General features: G+C 37.0%; 1 protein-coding gene across 2 annotated transcripts in view; it reads left to right on the top strand.

Moving 5' to 3' along the window:
• GABRG3 (gamma-aminobutyric acid type A receptor subunit gamma3) overlaps nucleotides 1-26556 on the top strand; it is a 764363-nt gene that overhangs the window by 668488 nt on the left and 69319 nt on the right. For both annotated transcript variants that reach the window (XM_027571971.1, XM_027571970.1), the window contains exon 6: nucleotides 5437-5574. In XM_027571971.1, the coding sequence (XP_027427772.1) occupies nucleotides 5437-5574 (138 nt within the window). The remainder of the gene's footprint in view (nucleotides 1-5436; nucleotides 5575-26556) is intronic.

The following is a 26556-nucleotide window of genomic DNA, read 5'->3' as shown; positions in this document are numbered from 1 at the left end:
AAGCGGCTGCCTTTGGCTCAGGTCATGATCCCAGGGTCCTGGGATGGAGCCCCACAACCAGCTCCCTGCTCGGTGGAGAGCCTGCTTCTCCCTCTCCCTCTGCCTGCCACTCTGCCTGCTTGTGTTGTTTCTCTATCTATCAAATAAATAAATAAAATCTTTAGAAAAAAAAAAAGGTTTCTATGCCCTGCTTAGGACTTTGGGAGGTTTCCTGCAAGTAAGGGCCCCTTGACCCTTAGAACATTGTTTGGCACATAATTACAGTTATATGTGACAGCAATATGATGGTGGTGGTGGTGGTACTGGGGAAGTTGATGATCACTGTGATAATGATGACCATGACCATGATTGTGAGGATATTGATGATGATGATATATTGGAAGAGGAAGCGTAGAAGAAAATTCAGTGGCTACTTAAGATACTGAAATTTTCCTCCCACTTTACCTTCTCTCTGAAATCCCAACTACCATCATTATATCAAGTTATTACATGCATCTTTGGAAGACTATGGTTAATTTAAATGTAAATACGTTTTATTGAAAGTGTTACATATAAATTTATCAACACATTAGTATTGATTTATTTGTGGAAGGAAGGATACAATGGGAGGCCTTCTGAATTAGAAATAAAAATGGAAGTTTTGTAAAAGGAGAAGTCATGTAGAATGGAGTTAAGAGAAGGCTCTGGGTTTGTTCTGCAGCTTCATCGAAATGGGCAAGTTATTTAACATTACAATGCTCAGATCAGTCCAAAACAGGATAAGATTAAATGGAAAATGTAGGTAAAAGTCCTATTGAGACTATTGGTGTGCAATAAATAGAAGCCATCGTTTGTTTCTGTTATTATTGTTATTAGAATTATGGCATAGGGAGATCAACTTCGGAGTGGTGGAGTAAGGATCTCAGTGACCACTTTCCCACAGAAGCAGTGAAAATACTGGCAAAGCAACTAAAATCAACCATTTTAAAACACCATAAATTAACCAAAGTCACAGAAAAAATGAAAATTGTCTATCAAAGAGAAACTTCTGAATCTCAAAAAGACAACAGTGCCTGTACTTGTCAGCTTGGGACTATTCCCTTTCTCTCTGCCTCCCTGCCAGCTCAGGAGTGTGGTAGTTGTGTAAGATGTGCAGGCTCACAATGAATGGAGAGGTAAGAACTTTATACCAAGAGCATCATCAATATTATGTCAAAACTAGCAGTATTTGAAAATTTTCATTCCCAAAGTGTTGTGGACATTTGATTTGACTCAGAGCTCAGCTCAGCTAAAAAATAAATTTAAGAAGCCATATCACCAGGGCATCATAGAAAAAAATGGAAATCTTCTGACAGTGTTACATCTGCCTAAGTTTGTGATATCAATTAGTGCAAAGAAAAAAACCACACCCCACCCCAAAAAATTAAAGCAAGACCTAGATACAGAGAACTTTGAAAAACTCCAGCAAATTCATAGGGATCTATAAGAATGTTGTGCACATGTGCAAGGCTGTGTGCATGCCCAGGAAAGATCTAAGAAAGGAGAAAGCCCCAGTTACTCACCTCTGGGTTTGAGGAATTGTACAAGCAGAAAATTAAAGCTAAGGCTGACTTGTAAACTGTTTAAAGTTTGAAGACATGCTTTCACACACAGATCTCCTTGGCAGAGGTAGGCAAGGCATTTAAGGAAGCATTCTGACTGATCATTGGCTGACCACTAAATTATAATGAACCAAAGGTGAACCCTAGGAGACCAGGCTTGAAAACGAGAACATAAAATCAACAACAACAAAAAGATAGCAGGGAACTCAGTGGCTACACACTGTGGGGAGTACAGATTTATAAATTAACCTGGAAAAGTCACTAAGGAAATAAACAACAAGAAGAAAAACAAGAACAAAACCAAAAATCCAGGAACAACCACCACCTCGAGTGGAAAGAGGGTTCTGATATTGGAGTTGTCACAAAACATTATCTAAAATGTCTGATTTCCAGTGAAAAATTACAAAACCTGCAAAGAAACAGGAAAGCACATCACATACAGAGTAATAAAAACTGTCAATAGAAATAATCCTTGAAATAATAGAATAATCCTTGAAAAATCCCAGATGTTGGATGTACTAGGCAGAATTTAAGTCTGCTATTCTACATGCATTCAAAGAACTAAAATAAACCAATGCCCAATGAATTAAAGGCAAGGAAAGTCTGACAACTAGGTGTCATTAAATAGAGAATATCTGTAAAAAGACAGAAATTATTGAAAAGAAACTAATTGCAATTCTGGAGTTGAAAAGTACAATGACTGAAATTAAAAAGTCACTAGCCAGCTACAAACAACAGATTTGAGGAGACAGAAGAAAATATCAGCAGACTTGAAGATAGGCCAGTAAAGATTATCCAGTAAGAGAAACAAAATGAAGACTGAATGGAGAAAAATGTGAGGAAACTCATACACCTGTGGCACATCATGAAAGTTACCAATATACATTTAATGAAAGTCCCAGAGGAGAAGACCAGAGAAATAAGGCCAAAATTATTGGAAAAAATAACAATCAGAAGAAGTTCAACTAACTCCAATGAACTCAGAGATCCACACCTATCCACAGCAGAGTCAACTTGATGATTTCTCATCAGAAACCATGGAGGTTAGAAGACAGATAACAGCTTCAAAATGTTGAAGGAAAAAGACTGTCAACCAATAATTCTATAACTAGCAAAACTCTTCAAAAATGCAGGAAAGTCAAAAGATAAGCCATAGAATGGCAGAAAATATTTGTAAAACATATGTCTGATAAAAGACTTGACCCAAAATATACAGATAACTCTTAAGACTCAAGAATATGAAAACAAATAATACAATTTAAAAATGAGCAAAAAATCTGGATACCCCACCAAAGAAGACATGTATTGACCAATAAACCCATGAAAAGATGCTCTATATCATCAATCATTAGGGAAATGCAAATTAAACAGCAAGGTGCCACTTCACACCCACTATGACTATTACAATTAGAAAGACAGATATTAGCAAATGTTGGAAAGAATATGGAGAAATTGGAACCCTCATACATTGCTGGTAGGATTTTAAGGTAAAGCCTTGAAAAACAGTCCAGCAGTTTCTCAAAAATGTTAAATATAGAGTTACCTTATTCCTCAACAATTTCACTCCTATTTACATACCCAAGCAAATTGAAAACTATGTCAGCACAAAATCTCATACACAAGTGTTCTTAACTCTTAAGCAATTAGGTGGGTACTGTCATTTGCTTAGGTAGAAAAATGGAAGAGAAACAAGTTTCGGTTAAGGGAAGGGAACTCTGTTTTGGAACAAGATGTAAATCTTTTTAAAGGCTTTCTTAAGGTCTGGGAGCCATTTCTTTAAAATATAATCAAGAAAGATAATATCCCAATCTCCTAGTTTCTGTGGGAAGGTAATAGCCTAATTCAGTGGGGGCCTTGCTCCAAGTTGCAAAACTACCACTCATCATAAAGATAGGAGAAGTCCTTGTTTATTTAAAAAAGAAAATGCTAAAGTTCATAATAGCATTATTCATAGAAAGCATAGAAGTGGACTCAAACTGCCTATCAACTGACAAATGGATAAGCAAAATATGGTATATTCATGTAGTGAATTATTATTCCAATATTATTATTGGGTAATAAATAAGGATGAAATACTAACAAGGGCTACAATATGAGTGAATGTTGAATACATTACACTAAGTGAAGGACATCAGTTCAAAAGATAACATGTTGTGTGATCCCATTTATATGAAAGGTCCAGAACAGGCAAATCTATAGAAAGAAAATATATTAATGGATGCCAAGAACTGGATGAGACAGGTGATGTGTGCAATGTGTGCAAGGAAGGGGACTGGGGAGTGACTGCTACTGGGTCTGCGGTTTCATTTTGGGGTGATGAAAATATTCTAAAATCTAATTCTAAAATTACATTGTGATAATAGTTGCACCACTCCAAGAATACACTAAAAACCACTGAATTGTACATGTGTTATGTATGTGAATTGCACCTCAATAAAGCTGTTTAATAAAAAAATTAAAAGAAATAATTACAGCATAAAGTACTTTTTCTGATTATGATAGTCTAATAGGAAGATAAAGCAAGCAGGACAGTGGCTTATGACCAAGTAAAATGTCTGGTTACTTCATAGAAATGTCTGGGGCTGAGTCTTAGTGCCTTGATATGAACATTGTCAAGTTAAAAGAGAGCAGGTATCCCAGCAATGGTGACAATAATTTCACAGAACAATACACAATCAGAAAGCAGGGGGCATACCTGTGTTTTATTTTAGTCTTTGAATGAGGGAGCCAAGCTAGCACTGATGGGAAGAAAGGGAAAATACCAGGAAGGCATATTATCTTTAAGAGTTTTACAAACTGATCTTTGCAATGTCTAATTAGAAATTTCCAACCACTTTATTAATATGTTTGTGTAAGCATGTGTGTATCAGTAAGGTGTTTTTCATATTCAGGGTGGTAGTGCATATATTTCCTCCTACCACAGTCTTGCCATCGGTGCCTATATTAATCAGTGAAGGGGTAATAATACCAATGCTGTCATGTGTTGAGTGACAACATGGGCTCTAGACCTGCTTTTGGTGAGGGATGCCCCAGGGAGCAGACCTTGCCATAGAGCCTGGAGACAGGTACTCTAGAAAACAAGTATTGCCCAAGTGGTATTCAGAAGTGGAGATCCAGGAGTTGAGAAGCAGCCACAGGGACAATCTCTGGCTTGGGTCAGGGAGCCCAAGCGGCCCTAGTAATAACACCTGTCCAGGACACCTGGCTCTGGGCAGGTTACCACACTAGGCTTAAGGCAGCAGAAACACACCAGCATCTTGCTTCCTTGAGTAATGAATGAATAAGATAAGCATTGGTCTCTAATAATGGTCAAAGCTCACTGATCAGAACTGGAGACTGATGTCAGAGCAGGACTGAGAGTCAGTTGACCTTTGGAATCCTGGAGTGATTGCCTTATTAAATTTGTCTTTCCTGAGATCTGAAAGGATTAACTTCTGGGGAAGGGTGAAGGTGTGATGGGCGTAGGCCAGGTAGTTAGATCTCAGAGTCTGGAAACAAGTAACACTCTGAGCAGCATCTCCACACTTTGAAAGTTGACCACAGCCTATGGTGACTAAAAGTGGCTCTCCAAGGTTAAAGAAATAAAGATAGCAGCCTCCTTATATGCTGTGTCCACACAATGACCAGGCTTGTGGCTGGAAACATCTTGCTGATGAAGATCTGCAGCAAGAACTCTGGGTTGAGTGGCCTTTACCCATTAATTTTTGAGTTTTAGTGTCTTTGAGGAAATTTTTGAGAACAAAAACAAATATGGCCTAAAATTTTAACTTCTGTTAAATGATCAGAATGATAATTTTGACTTTCATATTTAATAAACCTATGTCTTCAAGTGTTAATATTTATTCTGTATTTTCAGATGGCTACCCCAAAGAAGAGATGATTTACAGATGGAGAAAAAATTCAGTTGAGGCAGCTGATCAGAAATCCTGGAGGCTTTATCAGTTTGACTTTATGGGACTCAGAAACACGACAGAAATTGTAACAACATCTGCAGGTAGGAATTAATTTAAGGAAACATAACTATCAAAGAAAATCTGACTTTTTTCCTCTGATGCCTGAGGCATAATCGTGCCTTTAATGTAGAGTTACATCATGTGTATGTTTTAACTAATTATATTAAGGCAATTATATACCTCGGTGATAATTGAGACAAAACAACTGATTCAATAGTGAAAATATATTTTTTAAGATTTTATTTATGTATTTGAGAGAGAGAATGAGAGAGAGATAGCATGAGAGGGGGAAGGGTCAGAAGGAGAAGCAGACTCTCTGCTGAGCAGGGAGCCTGATGCAGGACTTGATCCCGGGTCTCCAGGATCATGACCTGAACTGAAGGCAGTAGCTTAACCAACTGAGCCACCCAGGTGCACTAGTGAAAATATTTTTTAATGTTTTATTGGGATGGAAAAAGGATCATGAGAATTGTCTCATATTTTTTAATCAATATTGTTTGCATCATGTCTACAAACTTAACTAGGATTCCCACTATTGACCATATTTACATAAACTGATTTTACTAATGATGAGAGTTCTACAGCTTTCCACATACATAATAAGAATAAAATATTATTGACAATCTACACATAAAAGAAGCTGTTGTGAAATGTCCTTTGAGTTTTAATTTCTAGCTTCTTCCTTTCCTTTATTCTAAACCTTATTTTGAGCTTTATATTTCTTTTCCAACATATTGAACACACAATAATTATCCACCAATTTGATTTTATTAAGTGACCATTATATGCATAATATAAAGTATGTAATTAGATAAAAAGAGATGTTTCATCTATTAGAGTATTTGACTGTTTTAAGGGTTTTGTTTTGTTTTATAGGGGTTTTTTTTTTGCTTTGTTTTATGGGTTTTTTAATTTATTTTTGACTATTTATTCCTATAATCCACTATTTTGCAACTGATTTTCTTTTGCCAGGGTATGGGGTGCAGATGAGGTTGGAGCCAACTTCTCTACTGATCTTATTGTTAATATGAATAGTTTATTGGCTCTTAAAACTCCATAATAATTTGTTTCACTGATGACTAAGATTAAGATCTAAACCTTGCTAATCAGTGGTAAATATCTTTAAAGGATAGTCTGAATTTTTGATAGAGTTGTAAAATATAGAACATTTATACATTAAGAAAAGTCTGAAAATCTACCTGATTAACAGAGAAGAGCAAAACTTCCCTATAGGTGTCATGGTGGTAAAGGTGAGAAAGCCATCTGTGTTTAAATATTAAACAATAAGGTTAAAAGAATAGAAGATCATAATCTATTTAAATAATCTGTGGAGGCAGCAAGAAGGGAAGTGTTTTGGAGAGACTTTTTCCCAATTATGAGGCACCTACATTAAGAATGTATTTCTGCTCCCTGAAAGGTAGAAATGCACTAGCAGACCTTTGGATATAAGGCAACCCAAAGGAGGGTAACTAAATGAGGGGATTGTTCTAGCGTTTAAATGCCAAATGTCGATTCTGTTTTTCCTTTCTCAGTGTTCTCTGAAAGATGGTGTTAAAGGATAGGAAATTCAAAGGCAAGTAAAACTGCTATAGGGTTTTGAAACTGACTGTATGAGAATGCCAGCACAGGGAAGCAGCAAACAGAAAGGGGTGTGGAGTCAAAGTAATAGTCTTAGTGATTATGTGCTAGGTGATACTTTTACCAGACACAGAACCCATTGCAAAAAGGTTCAGCTACCTGCTGCTGGAAAATCAATACTCAAGAGATGTGATGGTGGGAGAGGAAAGGTTGCTTTATTCAGAAGATGGTGGGCTAACATCTCAAAGATCATCTTCCTTGTCCAGCTGAAGCTGGAAGGTTTTAAAGGGAAAGGCATAGGAGAAGGGAGAAGGACTACATGCAGGAGAAGCAGGTACCCAGGGGCCAGTCCTCTGTGGACATGATCCTGAACAGACTTGTTGGCATCAGTGGCAGTTGTTTTCCAATGTAGTCAGGCCTTATCTTCTGGGAAAGTTTGGTTCTTCCCTCCTTGAGGCCAGTGGTCTGTAAATCCCAAGGAAAGTAAGTTGGTTCTGTTAGAGATTAAAGGACTTAGTTCTACAAATAATGAGTGTATAAGCTTGAAGCAAGTTTACCCTTCAGATGGGTGGGAGTGCTATTACATTACTGTGGGTTTAAAAAAATATATATGGAAAACATTCACTGGCAGCAAGGAGCTTTCAGTCTCACTAGAAAAACATGGTAGATATGAGAGACTTATGAACAAACTAGGAATTTGTACACCAGCATAACAAATAGACATTATATTAAACTAAATTGTACTCAAGATGGAAGCAAGGTTTAGGACAGTCCTTTATGAATAAGGAATGAATGTTTCTCAGGACTTTTTTTTTTTTTTTGGTCATTCTTTTTCCATGAAGTCAATGAATGTATTGACATTAATAGATGGATGTTCTCCATCTGCTCCTCTTCTCTGGCTTCTCCTATTTCTATATGAAACTTTACATTATATTGAATCTTATAAATCATTCCCTCTCCTTTAGAAAATAAGCAAAAAATATATTCTAAAGAAATTAATCTATATTAAAAAATTAAACTCATTTGCTTCTAGCTAATCAGTTGCTCTTTGAAGATGGGAGTGAGATGTATGGATTTTCACTATTCATTTCTAAACTTCTCATGGGCCCAAGGTGGTCAGCACCCTCCCATATCTGTCTTTAGCAGCCCAGAATGCTCTTTATCTTATTTCCCCAGTGGAAAACCCTGGAGAAATCATTACAGTCACTCTTTTGCACACTCCCTCATTCCCTTTCCTCTTTTCTTGCACACACCCAACCATAGTGAAATCCAGAACTCCACCCACTCCACACCACAAGTGTGCAGCATTATGGGGGGGTTAATAATAAATAAAGCACACTATTTCCATAACTGCTGTCTTTTGAAGTTGTTGTCCATGAATTTCAAGAGAATTTTAAGGTTATAGTATCATAGTATGTGCTGGTCCAGTGTTTCTCAATCTTTTATTCATTATCACCTCTCTTAAGGAGTCTTTTTGGTATTTTTAATTGCCTCTCTTATAAATATTGATACTACAGATATGCTTGTATATCTTTTCATATGTTATGGCCTTTTGGAGGGCTACATATAGCAATATCAATGATTTGTCACCTCTCCCCCCAAAAAGGAATTTTCACTCCCATAGGAATAAATATCACCTCCATTAAAATGCAAACTCTAGTCTGTTTATTCTTTCACTTTCCTAGATGGGGTTCCTATTTTGTTCTTGGTCCCAACCTCTGACAGCAACACCTTCTTTATTTTCCATTACTGATTTTGTTCCTCACTGTTCCTAGAATCTTGAGGAAATTAGACAATGTCCAACATCTTTGCCCACCTATGGCAACTACTCCCTCATAGTGTTGCAGATGAGCTCCCATTGCTTATCCACATGTACATCAGATCCTGTTCTTTCCCCTACACAAGAGATTGCTCCAGCACATCTCCCTTTTACTCACACCATTTTTTTTTTTTTACTTTCTACTGGATTGTTACTATCATCTATTTAAAAATAAGCTTTTATTTCACTAACATATTTTTTTAATTGTTTCAGTTAGGTCTCCAGCATGCAATAACTGACCCACACAAACTGGGTTATTAGAAGAAGTTAATGAAGGGAAGAAACTATGTACAATCTTGCTGGCGTGGCTTAGGACTTATTGCAATAAGGCATTGTGGTAGGCAGAAAAATGGCTCCCAAAGATTTCCATTTTCTAATTCTCAGAACCTGTGAGTGCATCGTGTTACATGATAAAGGAGAATTAAGGTAGCAGATGGAATTAAGGTTGGAAGTCAGCTGACTTTCAGATGGAGAGGTTATTCTGGATTACTGAGGTGGGTTCAATGTGGAAGAGGGAGGCAGAAGAAGAGAGTGAGAAGGAAATGTGACTGTGGAAGAAATTCACAAAGAGGTGCAACTTTCCTGGATTTGAAGATGGAGGAAGGAGCCAACCAGCCTAGGCAAGTGGGTAGTTGTAGAAGCTGGAAAGAGCAAGGAAATTAATTCTAGAATCTGTAGAAGGGAATATGACCCTACTGATATCTTAATTTTAGCCAAACTAGATATGTGTCAGACTTCTAACCTGAAGAACTGTAACATAACAAAGTTTTATTGTTTCAAGCCACTGTTTGTGATCATTTGTTACAATAGCAATAGGAAACTAATATAGACATATTGCAGTAATCTCAAACTAGTGGTATTGAGAAGCTTTTACCACTTAGCTAAAGAGGCAAGAAGTGGGAATGGTTACTGGAATCTGGTGAAATAGTACAAGTGAGAGGGCTGCATGACAGCTGGTGTCACTTTCAGCAGAGAATCCAGCCAACCTGCAGCACAGAGGCAGGAAAGAAGCCTAAGGATACATGGCTTAACCTCTTTACCTCACATTATCTGTTCCTTCTCCCCAGTGGCCAGAAGCCGAGGCTCAGGGAACTTATATGGTGTGCCTCAAGCAGAACCTTCCTGGGCATAAAGCAGGTAAAAAAAAAAGTAGAAAGTAGGTATGGAGGGGCAACAGAAGGTGCCCCACACAATGTTATTCCAATACTCTTTCCTCCATAAGATACTGACTTATTTGTGCCCTTCACAGCAAACTCTTCTAAAGAGTCATCAGATCTCACTGACCCAGTACTTCCATGCCATTCTCTTGAGCCCACCCCAGCCAGGCTTTCCTTTTTACTCCTCCACCAGCACTATTCTTAGGAAGCTCACCAGGGACCTCTACAATGCTAAACCTTCTTTCACCATGACTCTTCCCTTGGCTCCCAGGATACTCCTCACTTGGTTCTCCTCCTCCTGATGTTTCTTCTGCATTTTTGTGTTGGACCTCCATCTTCTCCACCTTCTATTCATTTGTGAGTGCCCCAGGACTCTGTTTTCTATGTATACTCACTCCTTTGTGAGTCTCATCCAGACTTCTCTGGTATTAACTCCAAAATTTATATCTCCAGCTCCTAGATCAAACATCTCATAAATTCCAGCCTCATAGACCCAAACGCTTGTTCATGATCTCCTCTGGGATGTCTTGGAGACTCTTTCTACTTAGCATGTCCCAAACTCATGCTCACAGACAATTCCACCTGTAGTCTTTCCCTACCAGATAGTGGCCCTTCCATCCTTTCATCTTCTCAAGCCCAAACTCCAAAATCATCAACTCTTCCCTCTTTTATACATCAAATCCAAAATATCAGCAAATGCTCTTGACTATATCATCAAAACACTCTAAATATGATGACTTCTACCAATTCCATTGCTACTATCCTGATTTGAGTCATCATCATCCTTTTCCTCAGTTATAGCATTAGCCCCTTATTTACCTCTTTGATTCTTGACTTGCCTACCTATGGTCTACAACGAAGTGATATTTCATTATTGAAGTCAACATTTCTCTGCTCAAAACTGTTTCATGACTCCGCTTCTTGCTTAGAGCAAATGTCAGTCTTTATGATGGCCTACCAAGCCCTACATGATCTCCCTCCTGATGGCCTGCCCCCCACATCTCACCCAAGCACTCTTTCTGACTGCTCCCACTGTATCAAGCGTGTTCTCACCATTTGACTTTTGACTGATGGTTCTATGCTTACATACCTTTCATTAGGGCTTCTGCATGACTAACTCCCTATGTTCTGTAAGTCTGTGCTCAAAAATCATCTTCTTATTGAATCCTACCCTATGAGCAATCTCTACCTTCACTAGTTGATATAATCTATCATATAATTTATGTATTTATTATGTTTATCTTATTTTGCTGTGTTACATGAAGGGGTTATTGTCTATGTTATTAACTAATTATATGGAACATGTAGACTGTGCTTGGCTCCTAGTGATACTCTCCTAAATAAATTAGAAAGGAAAATATTTGAGTCAAGGAGATAAGTTAGGAGGAATCTGTGAGTCTAGACAAGAAATCATTGAGTGCTGACTCAGAAAGAGGCAATACAAAGGAAAAGTATTATATTTAAAAGACTTTCTGTCAGTAAAATGAACAAGTCTAGTAAGTGATGTATATATGAGATAAGACAAATACATTAAAAACAAAGGGGAATGAAGTAAGGCATATAGGAGCAATATGTGATCACATTGGTCAAACAGGATTGGACATGTGTTGGAGGGAATCATGAGACTGACTCAGATATTCTGGAGGAAAATTCTCATTAAGAGTCCCCAATGGCAGATATGACTCCAAATCTAGTAGGCTTATCTGTGAAATGGGGGCTGAACAAGTTGATGTCCATGTTTCTGTAATAGAATCATGCTGGAAGGGTGTCTATAACTAGTCATAACCAGAGGGTGATACCCATAAGAACAGATCTAGATCAAGTAGCTTCTGGAATAATGCCTGCTTGAGATTGGATCCCTTCCTGATTGTCCCAGCCTGTGAAGTTCTTTGCCTGAAGGGAATACAGCTGTTGGATTTCACCTGCAATTTCAGAGAGATTCCTGAAATCTTTCCTTGGTGCAATATCAATTCTGACATCTGGCTGTAAGGCCCCAAAGATCTGTAAAGCAGTTTGGTAATTGGTCGATCTCAGATACAGCACAATGAGCTGGATGACCTTGACTGTAATAATGCCAGTTAATATATAATATGCCAGTTATTATTTTAAATGTTTTCATGAATTAACTCATTTAGACTTCACAATGCCCACACATTATTACTGTTAGGGAACCCAAAACTCATCAAGATAAAGTAATGTGCCCAAAGCAAGTTATTGGTGGAACTGGAGTACTTCAAAGTCCATATGAATTACTCTTGCCATAGAACCCAAGACAAACCTTATGGATATGAGATGATTTAACACAATCATAAGAGGTGTTAAATATAGGCAAAGTAATTTTTCTGTTAAAATATCATGATAGAAAACTCTAAAATATTTAGGAAGTGGTGGAAATGTTCATGAGCTGATTTCTTGAATATTTTTATACAAATTTTGCTATGCCCTTAAAAGTATTTTCAACTACTATTCTTAGATTCAATCATCTATTAACTCTTTTAGTTGCAAAAGGGTTCCTGGAGAAGCTAAAATGTGCTGGACACTGCTTGATCTTAAGGAGTCTTCAGGCTAGCAATGACCATAAGGATTTAGAATTTAGTGAGAGATGTGTCAATATAAATGTGTTCCACCAACTGCTGCAGGAGCACAGGGGTGAAGGAATAGCTTATTGCTGGCACTTCACATGTGACCAGGTGTCTCAGCATCTCCCCACCATTTTCTTTTTTATTTTAAGGTTTTATTTATTTATTTGACAGAGAGAGACACAGCTAGAGAGGGAATACAAGCTGGGGGAGTGGGATAAGGAGAAGCAGGCTTCCCATGGAGTAGGGAGCCCAATGCGGGACCCAATCTCAGGACCCTGAGATCATGACCTGAGCTGAAGGCAGATGCTTAATGACTGAGCCACCCAGCACCCCTCTCCCCACCATTTTCTATGGGTCACCAGTATAGTACAAAATACCAACAACAGTGTTAGTGAAAGTGTTTCCTAACTGAAGCAATAAATTAGGAAACACGGAAACATTGCATATTGCATTCTCTTCCTGAAGATGTCCAATATGTCTAAACACAAAGAAGAATTATTTTAAATAAATTAGTCTGTGTTTAATCCTGCATTTTTCAGATGCATTATACCATAAAATACTTTTTTTTCATGGAATATCCAACAACTTCCTGGATAGCATTATTAGTCGGCAAAACATCACTTAGGGCATTCCATTTGTGTATAATATTGTTGTTTTTTTTTTTTTTTTGGATTTAGAAGATAGGTTGAATACTAAATGTCATCATTGAGGGAAAAATGCAAAAAAAAAGATAGCCTCACAAAATCAACATACTAGTCAATAATTGAGCTTTTTCTTTGGACGAATATGGAATATTTACATGTGCCGCTCACATGTATTCTGAGAGAGAAAAAGAAGAAATGCTTTCTGCCACAGAGAAACTTGCAAATTTATTTCTCATTTAAATTTTTATCATGGAGAAAACTAATTTCCTCAGGTGAGATTATTTATTTTTACCAATACTGTGGTCCATAAGAAAATTAGAATAAATCTGAGTTCACACTTTTAAAAAGTTTTGTAACCATAGTCAATCTTTTGTATAATTACATAATTACAAGAACACTCTTTACATGTAAAAAATATTCCAATTCATATGTTTACTAATTGATAATCTTACTTGCACTTTAACCATTGATGAGCATTAATCACAGCATCAATACAATTCTCAGATTGTTGTTGATTATTGGCGGAATCCAGATTATGTGAACCAGGAAATCAATTCATTAGTATAATCACTATTTGCAAAATAAGATAAAAAATAGTTCTCTTAGGTATTTCTTTATTTGGCAATCACATTCTTGTGTTGTAATGTCTCCAAGTATGAAAACAAAAGCAAAAACAAACAAAAAATTCTGCTCCTGTAGAAGTTTATCTACTGATCAAAAATATTAGGTTTTTATACTCTTTAATTCAGGTGCGTTTCATGTTATGCAGTGTCTCCTCACACTATTCTTAGCTTCACATCATCTTTCTAAGATCCCCAGAATGTTCTTACAAATATCATTGCAGTTTGGGGAGAGATCTGACCTGATACCCCACTTCCTACTGAGGGAATTCCCAGGTGGCATATTCTTCTTTTTGTAGAAACTCAAGGTTAGTGGGATTCATATCCAACCTAATGGATATGAAAAGGAGTTACTATGAGCCCCTCAAAGTCCTAAAGTAGCATCAACAAGTGTCCAGCTTTGCTGCATTGATCAGCTTCTTCATAATTTTTTTAAAGATAGATGATAGGTAGATAGATAGATTGATTGATATATTACAACGACTCATTTATTCATTACTCTAACACCCAATTTGAGGAGAGAAATTTAAACCTTTGTTTACAATTAAGGTTTGCAAGAAAGTGCAGCAGGGATAAATGGGAAGGAAATTTTCTCATATATAACTGCAAAATTTCTATGGACTGAAGATAATGTGAGATGGGTGTGTGGTAGCTAGAACCCCCAAGGATGAGAAAACATGCTGTACCCGCCCACCACAATGTGCTGTTTTGTATGTGTTTTTCTGGCCAAATCCAGCATGAGTTTAAGTGTCAACAATTAAGACAGTTTAATGAATATTCATGAAACACAGTTGTGTGGCTAAGTGTGTCTGGAATTTTGCAACATGGAGGATCACTCACAGTGCTCTGATGGCATTTTAGAGGATCCCTGTTAGATAAATGTCTTTTTATAGACAAATGTCACTTCTTGTTTTCAATCTCCTATCTCAAAATGAGGATGACAATAATATAGAATTACACATCTCTTTTATCCAAGAAGATTAAGGCATTTGGAGCATTATCTATTTAACTGGTTCCCAGAATCATTGTGAAGTTTGAAGAGGATGGATATTATTATTCCATGTTTTTAAATATGTATAAATAATTCTATGGAACTTATCTGTGAAATAGAAGAACATTGCAAAACCTCTCAATCATAAGGCCAGGTGTCCAGTCTCTAGTTGTGTTGCCAACACCAGGTACTTTGAGGTGGACTGTCTTCATTATTGCCTCATATCATCACAGAACCTATGTAAGCACAATCTTCACTAACCCCAACATCCTTTGGGTGTGACTCTGGACAGCCACTTTTATCTGACTGGCCCTACTTTTTTCTGTTAACAAGAATATAAAAAATATTATTTATATTACTCTCAGACTTTGATATAAAATAATAAATATGCTTATCTAAATTTTGCAGACACCATTTCAGAGCATGAGTGACTGTATTTGTTTCCTGGGGCTGTGGTAACGGTAGCATGGAATGGTTGTTTCACAGTTCTGGAGGTGGTAAGTCCAAATTCAAGGTGTCACTGGGGTTCCTTCCGAGGACTGTAAAGGAGGATCTGTCCTAGCCAACCCCCCCCAGCTTGTAAATGACATTGTCTCTGTGTCTTCATGTCATCTTCCCTCTGTGCATGTCTGCCTCTGTGTTCAAATTTCCCCTTTCATGTAAGAATACCAGTCATATTGGACTAGAAGTCCACCCTACTCCAGTTTGACCTCATCTTAACTATACATCTGCAATGACTATATTTCCAAATAAGGTCACATTCTGAGGTATTGTGTGTTAGGACTACAATACCTTTTGGGGAACACAATTCAACCCATAACAGTAACCTAGAAAGTATCACATACTATGAGGATTTGTGTTTCAGTTGTATTTGGAAATGAGACTTTCTCTTTGTCCCAAACACATTCTTTATACTTGGATTCCCTTAAGGATAAGTGTTCCCTCCCAAGTGGACTGTTTGCATTGACTGTGAAGAAAATAGGCCATGCACCAGCACTGCCAGCATGTATGTGACCTGTTAATGGGCAGCCTTTGCATCACCTAGTAGATGGTCAGAAATTGTGATTCCTGGGACTCACCCCAAACCTTTTAGATCAGAATCTTTTGGGGAGGATCCCAGGACTCTACATTTCATACCACCCCCCCCAGTGATTCTGATGATACCGAAGGTTGGCATGCACTGGGTGGACCAGACTAGATTATAGCTGGTGGATAAAAATTGCATTCCTGTGACAGCAAAGCCAGTGAAGAATAATCTCCTACTATGATTTCTGACTGACTCAATAGTGTGCTGTATTTCTTATGTTACTGATGTTTTTGAACATTCTTTATTTAGTCTTTATGCCTTCCTCAGCTATTCCTCTGAAGATGGTTGCAGAAAATCTTTTCCTTTGTATTAGCCAAATGCCACCTTGCATTAAAGGTTTCTGATTAAAATCAGAAACTTTATATCTAAAATGGATAAAGAAGATGTGGTATATATATAGAATGGAATATTATGCAACCATCAAAAGGAATGAAATCTTGCCATTTGCAACAATATGGATGGAACTGGAGGGTATTATGCTGAGCCAAATAAGTCAATCAGAGAAAGACATATATCATATGACCTCACTGATATGAGGAATTCTTAATCTCAGGAAACAAATGGAGGGTTGCTGGAGTGGTGGGGGTTGGGAGGGATGGGGTAGTTGGGTGATAGACTTTGGGGAGGGTATGCGCTATGGTGAGCGCTGTGAATTGTGTAAGACTGTTGAATCACAGACCTGTACCTCTGAAACAAATAATACATTATATGTTAAAAAAAAAAAAAAGAAGATAGTAGGAAGGGAAAAATGAAGGGGGGGGAAATTGGAGGGGGAGATAAACCATGAGACACTATGGACTCAGAAACAAACTGAGGGTTCTAGAGGGGAGGAGGGTGGGGGGATGGGTTAGCCTGGTGAGGGGTATTAAAGAGGGTGCATAGTGAATGGAGCACTGGGTGTTATATGCAAACAATGAATCATGGAACACTACATCAAAAAAACGAAATTTTATATCTAAATACATAAAGTCTTTTTTTTTTTAATTTTATTGTTATGTTAGTCACCATACAATACACCATTAGTTTTTGATGTGGTGAATTATAATATATATATATTGAAATATATATACAGACATACCTCGTAGATATTGCTGGTTTGGTTCCAGACCACCACAATAAAGCAAATATCATAAATTTTGGGGTTTCTCAGTGCATATAAAAGTTATGTAAACATAACTATAAATACTGTACTATAGTCTATTAAGTGTGGGATAGCAGTGTGTTTAAGAAAATAATGTACATATCTTAATTTTAAAAAATATGTTATTGCCAAAAAATGCTGTCATCCGAGCTTTCCGCAAGTCATAATCTTTTTGCTGGTGGAAGGTCATACCTTGATGTTGACGACTGCTGACTGATCAGGGTGGTAGTTGCTGAAGGTTGGGTGGCTGTGGCAATTTCTTAAAACAAGAAAACAATGAAGTTTACCACATCAATTGACTCTTCCTTTCACAAACAATTTCTCTGCAGCATGTGATGCCCTTTGATAGCATATTTTCCACAATAGAATGTCTTTGAAAATTGAAGTCAATCCTCTAAAAACCCTGTCACTATTTTATCAACTGAGTGTATGTAACATCCTAAATCTTTTGTTGTCATTTCATCAATCTTCACAGTATCTTTCCCAGGAGCAGATTCCATCTCAAGAAAACCACATTTCCTTTGCTCATCCACAAGAAGCAACTCCTCATCCATTAAAATTTTATCATAAGAATGTAGCAATTCAGTCACATCTTCGGCCTCCACTTCTAATTCTAGCTCTCTTGCCATTTCCTCTACATCTGCAGTTACTTCCTCCACTGAAGTCTTGAACCCCTTAAAGTCATCCAAGCAGGTCAGAATCAACTTCTTCCAAACTCTTATTCATGTTGATATTTTGACCTCGTTCCATGAATCACTCATGTTCTTTTTTTTAAAATTTTTTATTGTTATGTTAATCACCATATATTACATCATTTGTTTTGGTGTAGTGTTCCATGAATCACTCATGTTCTTAATTTAAGGCATCTAGAATGGTGAATCCCTTCCATAATGATTTTTTTAAATTTTATTATGTTATGTTAGTCAGCATATGATACATCATTAGTTTTTGATGTAGTGATCCACGATTCATTGTTTTCATATAACACCCAGAGCTCCATGCAATACATGCCTTCATTAATACCCATCACCAGGCTAACCCATCCCCCCACCCCCTCCCCTCTAAAACTTTGTTTGTTTCTCAGAGTCTATAGTCTCTCATGGTTCATCTCTCCCTCCAATTTCCCTCCCTTCATTTTTCCCTTCCCTCTCCTAATGTCCTCCATGCTATTCCTTATGTTCCACAAATAAGTGAAACCATATGATAATGTTTTTAAGTGACTTTGCCCAGAACCATTAGAGAAATCATTATTTATGGTAGCTATAGCCCTATGAAATTTATTTCTTAAATAATAAGACTTGAGAGTTGAAATGACTCCTTGAGTCATGGGCTACACAATGGATGTTACATTAGTAGACATGAAAACCATATTAATTTCGTACATCTCTATCAGAGCTCTTGGGTGACCAGGTGCATTGTCAATGAGCAGTATTATTTTGGGAAAAAATATTTTCTGAGCAGTAGGTCTCAACACTGGGCTTAAAATATTCATTAACCATTTTGTAAACAGATGTGCTATTACCCAGACTTCGTTATTCCATTTATAGAGCACAGGTAGAGTAGATTTAGCATAATTATTTTTCTTTAAAGATAATTATTTTTTATTTATTTATTTAATTATTTATTTATTTAAGAGCGAGAGAGCAGGGCAAGGGGCAGAAGGAGAGGGAGAATCTCAAGCAGACTTGTTGCTGAGTGTGGAGCCCAACATGGGGCTTGATCTCATGACCCCATGATCATGACCTGAGCCCAAATCAAGAGCTGGATACTTAACCAACTGAGCCACCCAGATACCCCTATTTAGCATAATTCTTAGGGGCCCCAAGATTTTTAGAATAGTAAATGAGCATTGACTTCAACTTAAAATCACCAGGTGCATTAGCCTCTAGCAAGAGAGTCAACCTATTCTTTGAAGTTTTGAAGCCACACATTGACTTCTCTCTAGCTATGAAAGTCCTAGACAGTATCATAATCCACTATAAGACTTTTTCATCTGCATTGAAAATCTATTGCTTAGTGTAGCCACCTTCATTAATTATCTTAGCTAGCTCTTCTGGATAACTTGCTGCAACTTCTGCATCAGCACTTGCTGCTTCACATTGCACTTTTACATTATGGAGATGACTTCTTTTTCTTATTTTATTTATATATTTATTTGACAGAGAGCGAGAGAAAGAGTGAGAGAGGGAACACAAGCAGGGGAGAGAGGGAGAGGGAGAGGCAGACTTCCTGCCGAACAGGGAGCCTGATGCGGGACTTGATCCCAGGACCCTGAGATCATGACCTGAGCTGAAGGCAGACGCTTAATGACTGAGCCACCCAGGAACCCTGCTTCTTTTTCTTAAACTTCATGAACCAACCACTGATAGCTTCAGACTTTTCTTTTGCAACTTCCTCACCTCTCCCAGTCCTCATAGCATTAAAACCTCTGAAACAAATAATACATTATATGTTTTAAAAAAGAAGAAGAAGAAGATAGCAGGAAGGGAAAAATGAAGGGGGGGAGGAATCGGAGGAAGAGAAGAACCATGAGAGACTATGGACTCCAAGAAACAAACTGAGGGTTCTAGATGGGAGGGGGGTAGGTGGATGGGTTAGTCTGGTGATGGGTATTAAAGAGGGCACGTTCTGCATGGAGCACTGGGTGTTATACGCAAACAATGAATCATGGAACACTACATCAAAAACTAATGTTGTAATGTACGGTGATTAACATAACATAATAAAAAAAGAAAAAAGAGTTTTGCTCTGCACTAAGTTTTGGCTTAAGGGAATGTTGTAGCTGTATTGATCTTCTATGAAGACCACTAAAACTTTCTTCATATCATCAATAAGGCTGTTTCACTTTCTTATCATTTCTCTGTTCACTGGAGTAACACTTTTAATTTCCTTAAAAACTTTTCCTCTGTATTCACAGCTTGGATAACTGGCATAAGAGGCCTAGTTTTTCATTTATCTCAGCTTTTGACATGCCTTCCTTGCTAAGCTTAATCATTTCTAGCTTTTGATTTCAAGTGAGAGATGTATGACCCTTCTTTTCACCTTAACTGTTAGAAGCCACTGTAGGGTTATTAATTGGCCTAATTTCAAAATTGTTGTGTCTTAGGTAATAGGGAGGCTTGAGGAGAGGGCGAGAGATGGGGAAACAGTTGGTGAAGCAATCAGAACATATATGATATTTTTCAATTAAATTTGTCATCTTATAAGGGTGCTATTCATGGCACCTCAAAAATAATTAGAGTAGTCACATCAAAGATCACTTGATCACAGATCCCCATAATAAAAATAATGAAAAAATTTGAAATATTGGGAGAATTGCCAAAATGTGACACAGAGACACAAAGTGAGCAAATGCTGTTGGAAAAATGGTGCCAGTACATTTGTTGCCACAAATCTTCAATTTATAAAAAATGCAATATCTGTGAATTGCAATAAAGCAAAGACTAGTAACAGAAGGTATGCCTGCATTAGGTTGTTATTTTAACAGTTTAAAATCTGTATATCAATATCTTCACTGAGAAAAATGTGCAGGGAATTTAAGGACATATATATTGGAATTATTTGAAATAAGTCAGTGTCAAGACATTTGGCCTGGGTTTTCAAAAAATTGTATTAATTTAAAAGAAGTAAAGTATTTATAAATATGTATACATGCACAGGTTAGTATACACACATACATTTTCTTGCTCTGTCAGCTGAGAGTCTCTAGAAGCAATGACACTCCAGTATCAATGAGCCCAAATCTTGGTTTCTAATGCCATTCTCCAGTAAAAGGAAACAGGGCTTCTTGGAGGAATGATTGATTGTATGGCTAGGGCAGGAAATATATAAGATTAGAGCACCTTGTAGTGCCAGGAAGAAAGAAAACACACAAACAATGACAATGTATGTAAAAGGGAAACAGGAGCCAACTAAAAGATGTCACAATTGTTAAAGCTGAAAAATTTGAGCAATAAAATAAAGTAGAGTTAAACTATAACTCAAGTGTAAAATATGTACATGATGATGATCTGGAGTTCCTACTGACATAAATAAATGATTAAATAAATAAATAGGAGAAATTTGACTAATACCCTGTGCATAAAAATTCCAAGTAATTTATGTAGATGTTACACCCTCAAGGAAATGAAGACTAACTTCCACTCCTCAAGTGTGAACTACAATTAGTGACTTCCTTCTAAAGAGTACAGTATGGAAAGGAGTACAATATGGAAAAATAATTTTACAGAGCAGACATCTGACAAACACAAGCTCAGGCAGGGGATCAAGGTCAGCATCAACAGTCATATAATGTTGGTAGTATGTACCCTTAATATGATGTGATGAAAGTGGTACTTTACCTCTGGTCATTTCCTCCTAAAATCATAGAAGCCCAGTCTAATAATGAGGAAAACATTAGCAAATCACAATCAAGGGATATCCTACAAAACACTACCAGTACTTCTCAAAACTGTCAAAGTCAGTACAAACAAGGGAAGTCTGAAAAATTGTCACAACCACTTAAAGTCAATATAGTATCCAGATTAGGATCCTGGAACAGAAAAAGGACATTTGGAAAAAACTTTAAAAATCTGAATAAAGTATGGGCTTTAGGTACTAATAAGGTATTAATATTGGCTAATTGTAACAAATGGGCTATACCAATGCAATTATTAATAATAGGGGAAACTGAGTGTAGGGACTATGGAAACCCATTATTTTCACAATTTTTCTGTAAGTCTAAAACTGTTATAAAATTAAAAAAGAAAAAGAAACTGAATCATAATGATGAAGTTCTGCTTCCAATTATTTTTAAGTGGCTTGCAGTACACCAACTCTTTAACTGAGATAAACTAAAATATAAATGGATAGGATAACATTATAATCTCATTGAAGACATCAGGTAGGTGCTGTGCTGAACCATGACTTGAGGGTACAAAATCCTGGAAAAGTGAACACCACATAGGGAGGTGAACCTACATTCTGTTGTGGCTTTATCTTCCTGGACATTTGCTGAGCATCTGGAAATAGAAAATGAATTTTAAAATATAGGTAAAGACTCTGGAGAGTGGGTGCTCTGAAAAGCTCTCTTCTTGGGTTAGAGCATCAACAAGATTTAATAATTAAAGGTCTTTTGGGCCAGAATCCCTGGGGGAAAGGATGAAGAGGAAATGAATTCTATTCTCCAAATATTTTAATTCTGATACTGTTAAGAGAAAGAAGTTAAAGCAAGCTAAAAACCTCTGAAAAGCAGAATAGTCTAACAACCCATCAATGTTGGTAAGACAAGAATTATCACTGAGGATGTACCAGGAATAGGGGCCATGGTGAACACACCAAGCACTCAGAATCCCTGAAGGGTTATAGCCTAGAGCAATTGTGAAAGAGACCAAAACAAAAACAAAAAACAAACAAGTAAACAAAAACCAACCACACAAACAAAAACAAAAACAAAATGTATCCTACTAAACTAACTGAGCCTTGAGTTACCCCAGCCCCTCATTGTGTTAGAGTGACTAGTCCCATACTTATTGACCAAAAAAGAAAATGATGAACTGTCTTTGGAGGATTAAAAAAAAAAGTTTCATACAAATTTCACACAAGGTGTATGCTGTTGCCAAATGAACAAAACCCAAAGGAAAAATAAAAGAGGATAAACACAGAGGTGATTAAGATATTGGAGTTAGCCAGCAAACACTTTAGTATGGAAATAAATAATATTTTTAAGAGAACAGAGGAAAAGAGAAAATGATGAATGAAAATATTTTTACTTTCATCAGAGAACAGGAATTTGTAAAATAGAAAACACTCAAATGGATTTTTTAATTCAAGGATTTTAATTACAAACACAAAAGATAAAAAACCTTTACTTATTAGATAAAAATAGATAAAAGGACAAATATGACCAGTAAACTATAAAACAGATCGATAGAAAATATCAAAAACAGGGGCGCCTGGGTGGCTCAGTCGTTAAGTGTCTGCCTTCAGCTCAGGTCATGATCCCAGGGTCCTGGGATTGAGTCCCGCGTCAGGCTCCCTGCTCCACGGGAAGCCTGTTTCTCCCTCTCCCACTCCCCCTGCTTGTGTTCCCTCTCTTGCTGTGTCTCTTTCTGTCAAATAAATAAATAAAATTTAAAAAAAAGAAAGAAAATATCATAACTGAAGAAAAAATAGAAAGGAATAAATAAAGAGTTAAGAGTGCAATAAATATGTGGGATATGTTATAAAGTTATAATGTAAATGAATTGGTAAAGAGAAAAATTAAAAACTAAGTGCAATTGGAATCCCAGAAATGTAGGCAATAGAAAATGGGAAGCACTCTCTGAAGAAATAAAGGCTTATACTTACCATAGATAGATGAAGATATTCACTCACATGCTCAGTAACACTTGTAAACTCCAAAGGATGTATAATGCAAAGGAAACCACTGAACTGCCAAAGACCAAAGGTAGAAAGTACGTCTTTAAGCATGGAGAGAAGAAAAGATGCATTACCATCAAAGGAGCAAAATTAACACAGATATCTGACTTTGAACAAGAAATCAAGGCTGCCAAAAGACAATGGAATTTAAAATGTGAAAAGAAACAGAGAATTTATTTTTTTCATTCATATGTCCAATTTAAGAAACAAAACAAATGAACAAACAGAGACAAACAAAAAACCAGACTCTTAAACAAGCTGGTGGTTTGCCAAAGGGGAGGTAGTTGGGGGGATAATCACCCAAAATAGATAAAAGGGGTTAAAAGTACACTTATCTTGATGAGCTCTGAGAAATGTAGAGAGTTGTTGAATCCTTATAGTGTACACCTAAGACTAATATAACATTATATGTTAATTATACTTCAGGTTAAGTGTCTGCCTTCAGCTCAGGTCATGATCCCAGGGTCCTGGGATAAAGTCCCTCATCAGGCTCCTTGTTCAGCAGGGAGCCTGCTTCTCCCTCTGCCTGCCACTTCCCCTGCTTGTGCTCTCTCTCTGTATCTCTGACAAATAAATAAATAAAATCCTTTTTAAAAATTATACTTTTATAATTAAATATAAATAAAAAGAAAATTTGATATCCAACAAAATAGGCAATAAACATAAAAGTGAAATGATGATGTTTTCAGGCTAAGGGAACATGGGGGAGAGAGAGAGATTGATTTTGTGATTTTTTATAGCAAACGCTTCTCTCTTGGGTTAAACCTTTAAGATATTTGCATACTAATCCATTTCTTTGCTGTATCAAGTCTACCCATAATGTCCATCTGAATCTGAGTCCAGTTATCTAAAATCACTTGGGCAAGACACACAGCATTTTTTATCCAGAGTGTCCAAGCATCTAGAGCAAGCTTTGTGAAATGGGACCAGAAATGTGAAACACATTCCATGGTGGGCATACTTATGGCAAGCTTAGAGCATGCTCAGAGCATGCTTATAAGTGGCTTTTTAGTGGAGGCAGTCCTAACAGAGGCATCAAAGGAAGAGATCAAGTCAGAAGCTTGGGGCCCAAATATAACTGCACTAGTGGCTTTTCCTCTGGGTGCCTGTTTTGTTACAAGCCCCCAAATAGGCCCCCTAAAAAAGTAAAGTTGTTATCATCAAAGTAACCATGGGAAAGAATTGCTCTGCCATGACTATGGCAAAAGCCACACCATTTGATGTGAATATGCCTGATATTTTTAAAGTTTATTCAGGCTTTAAGTTTAGCAGCTTCTGAAACTAATTCTCCTAACCTCCCCCAAATTATTCTGTACATGAAATTTTATATATTCAATAGGTAGGTCATCCTCCAGTAGAAGTTTTAAAAAATATTTTCTCTATCAGTGCCCATGGTAAAGAGTAAGCACAGAGGGTAGGAGCAGCGGAACCAGACTGCCCAGCTTTGAATGCAGTAGCACCACTTACCTGCTATCTGACCTTGGGCAACTTCTGTGATCCATCCATGCACATCTCTCATAAATGAGAAGGAAATTGCCTTCTCCTTTATATGGCTGTTGTGAATTTAAGTAAACTACCATACATAAAGTGCATAATTGCCATCCCTTCATATAAATATTATCTGTTATTATTGCTTTAATCCACTTCCTGTGAGGGACAATTGTGAGATTTCTGCATTGCTTCATTTAGTAAATAGTCCGTTAAATCAGCTGTTAGCGCTGTATTCAATGAGACATGCTTTAACATGGCACTAGAGTGAGATTTATATCTTGAGTGCAAATAGGAATATACATTTAAAATAGCTCGGTAGAAGAAACTCTAAAAGTGGTTTCTTCTGGGCTTTTTGTCATATTTGTCTGAGTGCAATCTGAGTAATAAATCAGTCTGGGTTTTAGAGTCAGAATTCTAAAAATAGCGACGGTGTCTTTGTGCACAAGACTGAGTGAAAAATCTTTCAAACCCACTGTGAGTCATCTTCCTCCTCTAATTCAGAGAGGAAATGTGGAAGAACCATGGCTTGGTTGAATGAACTGCTCACCCACTAAGAAAATTGAAATTCTCTAATACAAATTACATCTGACTATGTCTGCTCTTTTAAAATCAGATTTAATTAATTACTCCTTAAAAGCAAAACCATCTTTCCATGGGACCTGAACAAATTATAACACTTAGTATATGGTGACAGTGATATTTATACATATACCATTTTACAGTTTTCATTTGCTTCTCATCTTGCACTTTGAGGAAGGTGGAACATGCACCAATATCTTTATTAATAGATAAGGGATTGAATCTCAGGAAGATTGTGGGCATGGCCCACAGCAACACACCCAATGTGCGCTGCGGCTGATGTTTGAGCCTCTTACTCTGAGGCCAGTGTCTTTTCCATGACATCACTGAAACAAAGAGTTAACATTACTTCCTGCAGCTAACTCTCAATTTTCAGAATATTTTATTTTCTCTAGTCCTATATGTTGGGTTAGACTTCATTGGTATATTTCCTGTCGTGACTGATATTGTATATCATTTTTTTTTCATTATGGAGTTACATTCCTGTTTCCAATCATTTTACTGGAAGAAATGTTTTAAATTTTACACTCATATAAGGAAGGATAATAATTTAAAATTATCTGTAAAAAGAATTACATTATTGTTGAAATTTAGAACTCTGGCAAGGAATACTCTAGTATATCCCCATGTTTAAAATGTTAACAGATGGCAAACCTAGGTCTTAAAATCATGCTTGTTTATGTCAACCAGTGTCAAGCCTCAAGACAGCTATTGAGTGTTCTTATTGAGTACATCATTCTAAAAAGTGCTAGGGGAGTCCTGTTTAGCATAAAATCAAACAATTCTCCGAACCCTGTGCTAAAGCCACCTAGAGTACTTATTCCTGTCTACATCCTAGCAAGCATGTCACACCACATTTCTCCACATTCCCTTCCACACAACCCTTGTTCACTTTATCCCTACAGTTGTAAGCATTGATATTGGTCAGCCAGGAA

Source organism: Zalophus californianus, chromosome 6, assembly GCF_009762305.2.
Source record: "Zalophus californianus isolate mZalCal1 chromosome 6, mZalCal1.pri.v2, whole genome shotgun sequence".
Lineage (NCBI taxonomy): Eukaryota > Metazoa > Chordata > Mammalia > Carnivora > Otariidae > Zalophus > Zalophus californianus.
This window is presented reverse-complemented; position numbering and strand designations above follow the sequence as displayed.